The sequence below is a fragment of the Protobothrops mucrosquamatus genome, unplaced genomic scaffold (genome assembly GCF_001527695.2).
Source record: "Protobothrops mucrosquamatus isolate PMUCROS unplaced genomic scaffold, P.Mucros_1.0 scaffold227, whole genome shotgun sequence".
Taxonomy (NCBI): Eukaryota; Metazoa; Chordata; class Lepidosauria; order Squamata; family Viperidae; genus Protobothrops; species Protobothrops mucrosquamatus.
Window position 1 is genome coordinate 355,335 of NW_015386578.1, and position 4,084 is coordinate 359,418.

A 4,084-nucleotide genomic window follows, 5' to 3' on the forward strand; every position below is an offset into this window, starting at 1 on the left:
CATGCTGGCTACCTGGATTGTTTTGGATAGCTTACTTGTCCCTCTTATATAAGTTGCTCTAAGTGTGTTTGTCCCAAGCTGTTTGGGGAAGCACCTTTGACCAGGAGGTGTTTTTTTGACCAAAGTAATTTTGAGTTCAAAGCTCAAGCTGCCACACATGGGAGGGGATAAAAGACAGCAGGCCTCTGTGAAAGGGTGTATTGCAGCTGCAATATAGACCAAAGATAGCTTTTTGCTCAACCGGAGATAGAATGGAAGCCAGCATGGATTTTCTATATCACACAGGAATCCAAGCCACACACTTTCTGCAAACAAAATACCCAGGATCGCAGGACTGGTTCCTCTTTGTTTCTTTTGCTGCTGACCTCCGAAACACTTTCTTTGTCCTGTTCCCTATTTGGTTCCATCTCTACGAAGCAGTGGGAATCAAGCTCATCTGGGTGGCTGTGATTGGTGACTGGCTAAACCTCGTATTTAAGTGGTAAGTAGTCTGTCAACTTCAGTTTACCACGTGGATTTAAGAGTTTCATTGTTAGGCTGAGCCGCTGAACATGGAGGTTGAGCTCACATATGCTAAGCCATGACTGTCTTAGTGTATTGCGTGAATACTGCCAATTGTGGTTTGTAAATTATAGTTTATACCTTAGTCAGTTGCACAAATTCAGCAAATTGTGAATTAATCAACCAACCATGGCTAAATAATGACTTAGACAGCAACATCTTCCACCTTATAAAACTTGGATTCTGCAACTATCTTATTAAGAGATTAACCACTGCAGAAATGACAAGCTCATCCCACTCTTACCAGAGTCCATCTTTTACTATGTGAACCTGCTTGTTTAGAGTGTCTGGATAGATTTAAGATTTCAGGGTTTTTTTCTTCCACTTTCTCCCTTTTTCCTCCTCTTCTAGAAAATTAGCTAAAGCCAAGGAAGCTATTTTTCATGGCATGGGAAAAGGTCCTCATTACTAAAGTTGTGTAGCCTTCAAAGCTAAGATAAAGACATTTGTCCAGTGGATAAGCCAGAGCCATGTTTATTACTTTCTTGCATAGGATCCCTAAATCCCATGATTCCTAGATCAGTATCTCTTTGTAAATACTCTGGATCTCAATGTTCAGAAAAAATCGGTGAGCATGTGACTTCACTATGGCTTGTGATGCAAATGGAATCCCTTTTCTTTTAATTGACTCATAGCACCTCAGACAATCTCTTTCTCTGCAGGATCCTTTTTGGACAAAGACCCTACTGGTGGGTACATGAGACCAATTTCTATCAAAATACTTCTGTCCCTGAAATCCAGCAGTTCCCAGTTACCTGTGAAACCGGCCCAGGTGAGTTTCCCAAGAAAACCCCACTAAAGTAATAGAAGTGGGACAATATGAGAAAAGGATGGATAGAAAAATCACTTCCCACTTGGCAAAATGTGATTAAAGAAGCAGAGTGCAGTTTTTACCAGCTGTCAGGTAAACAAAATCCAGTCATCAGGAAGATGAATTTATCTAAGCAGTGTCAGAGATGTAAAGCAGTTCCTTCCATCTGAAAGCATATGTATCTCCCTTCACTGAAACATGGTTTATTTGACATGGTAACCATGCAAAATTTGCATGTCCTCCCTTGTTTAGAGCTCACCTTTCAGGCTCCTAATTCCAATACAACACCAACAAATGCATTAAAATATCTGTTTACTAGATTTGTGCTGCACCCTTCCTCCAGGAACTCAAGGTTCATGGAGATCTAGGCCACAAAAACAACCCTGTGAGGTAGGTTTAGCTGAGATAGAAGATCTGATCCAATTCACCCAATGAACTTCCTTTGCTTGATCTGGATCTCTTTAATGCCAGCCTAATCCTAAACCACTCAAAGCTGCTACAGGTGCTCATTTCGTAAAGCCTATACATGATGGGCGATTTTGGAAAGTCAAAGGTTTTTTCTTCCAACTTTAGGGAGTCCTTCTGGCCATGCAATGGGTTCAGCTGGTGTGTATTATGTGATAGTTACAGCCATTCTCTCTATCACCCGTGGAAGAAAATGTCCATCATGGAAACATCGGTAAGCACAGCATTTGGTGAAATAATAAAAGATGTGCTAGCCTAAACTAAACATAAAGAAATTCATTTAGCTTGCACCTAATAATTTTATTTTCAAACCAAATTAATTGAATTTAATGAATTGAATTCATACTTCTGTAAATAAGCAATCAAATATATATCTACACACACACACCACCCATCCCCCACCCACCCACCAACATACAGACAAGCAAGGGGAAGTTTATTTAAGACTAATATATTCATACCAAAATGTACTGCTAGGAAAATCTGTTTATAAGAGCTATGCAAAATTGCAGATAAAATACTTGTTGCACTCACATACACATATTTTAGTGCAAACTTTGAAAAAAACTGACATTTGACAACTAATATAATAGTATCCTGAAAATGAAAGCAGAATAATGCATGTGACAAATCTGCAAAAATGAAAAAACCTAAACAAAACTGAGATGCACTGAAATAAAGCAGATCTATTTTTCATTAGTTTGAATATAAAGGACAGTATAATAGTTCTTGACTTACAACCACTGTAGGGATTTCTGTTGTTAAGCAAGGGAGTCATTAAGTGAATCACATCTGATTTTATGACCATTTTGCCACAGTGGTTAAATCACTGCAGCTATTAAGTGAATCACATGTCATTAAGTGCATCCAGCTTCCCCCCTGACTTTGCTTGTTGGAAGTCAGCTAGGATGATTACAAATGGCAACCCCATGACCCCAGGGGCATAGCAACCATTATAAATACATGCCAAGTATTCAAATTTAATCACATGATCATGGAGATGCTACAAACATTGTAAGTGTGAGGATTGGTTGTAAGTTGCTTTTTTAATGCCATTGTAACTTCAAATGGTCACTAAATGAATGATTGTAAGTCAAAGACCCCCTGCAATATGAATTGTCTTGGGATTCAAAAAAGAATGCATACTATCCTTACAAAGCCTTGTGTCCAAAATATTTCAGCGGAGAAATAACTGTGCTTAGTTCAGGTCAAGAAGGATAGGTAGGAAGGGAGCATTTGGCCATCTAGTCTCTAAAATAACTTGCAGGTTGGAAATATGTTTCTTTTTTATTCCCTCCTATTTTTTTCCAATGGCAGCTTTTTGCAAGCCGTGCTTTGGGCTGCTTTTTGGACCATCCAAGTCTGTGTCTGTCTCTCTCGTGTCTTCCTGGCAGCTCATTTTCCACACCAAGTTATTGCTGGTGTCTTCTCAGGTCAGTGCAGCTTTTATACAGGTTTTGCCATGGTATGCTGAGATATTATATAGGTTGCAGCCTTTAGATTACATCACTATATTTTACCAGTTTTTATTAGGCAATTCCCTGTGACCAAAATTAGATAACATATATGTAAACATATAAAGCATATAATTTGGACAGGAGAACTCCTTCTCCTTTAGCTAGCAGCAGATTTAAGCTATTTTGCCAAGTGAACTGCAAGACATGTTGCCTCATGTTTCGGAGAGTTTTAAAGTCCTGTAGCATTCTAAACAGTGTCATTTCCTCTTCACTGTTAGGTATATTGGTGGCTGAATCTTTCCAATACATCACTTCTATCTATGATCCCAGCCTGCGGAAATATATAGCTACCACCCTTTTCCTCTTCTCTTTTGCTCTGGGTTTCTACCTGCTGCTCAAAGTATTTGGTGTGGACCTCCTATGGACTTTGGAGAAGGCCAAGACATGGTGTGAGCATCCAGAATGGGTACATCTGGACACTACCCCCTTTGCTGGCCTCTTGCGCAACATGGGAATCCTCTTTGGACTGGGACTTGCCCTTAATTCCCCAATGTACATGGAGAGCTGCAAAAGTAAACGAGGACAGCAGTTAAACTTTCGACTGGGCAGCATCGGTATCTCACTTCTTATCCTGCATCTGTTTGATTTCTTCAAGCCTCCAGCCAAGGTGGAGCTTCTCTTCTACCTGTTTTCTTTTTGCAAAAGTGCTGCTGTGCCCTTGGCAGTGGCTGCCCTAATCCCCTATTGTGTCACACAATTGCTCAGGCCACAGGACAAGAAAACACTGTAG

General features: G+C 40.0%; 1 protein-coding gene across 1 annotated transcript; it reads left to right on the top strand.

Annotated features, from left to right (window-relative positions):
* The first annotated feature begins 251 nt into the window (after positions 1-251).
* Positions 252-4,084, top strand: LOC107285935 (glucose-6-phosphatase-like). Its single transcript, XM_015814211.1, has 5 exons — positions 252-481; positions 1,224-1,333; positions 1,946-2,051; positions 3,155-3,270; positions 3,573-4,084. Exons 1-5 carry the CDS (start codon positions 252-254, stop codon positions 4,082-4,084), a joined length of 1,074 nt encoding a protein of 357 aa, XP_015669697.1.

Coding starts and splice junctions, on each gene's coding strand:
- LOC107285935 (XM_015814211.1), top strand. CDS start 252: ATGGAAGCCAGCATGGATTTTCTATATCACACAGGAATCCAAGCCACA. Junction 482..1,223: donor CTAAACCTCGTATTTAAGTG/GTAAGTAGTCTG, acceptor CTTTCTCTGCAG/GATCCTTTTTGGACAAAGAC. Junction 2,052..3,154: donor TGTCCATCATGGAAACATCG/GTAAGCACAGCA, acceptor TTCCAATGGCAG/CTTTTTGCAAGCCGTGCTTT.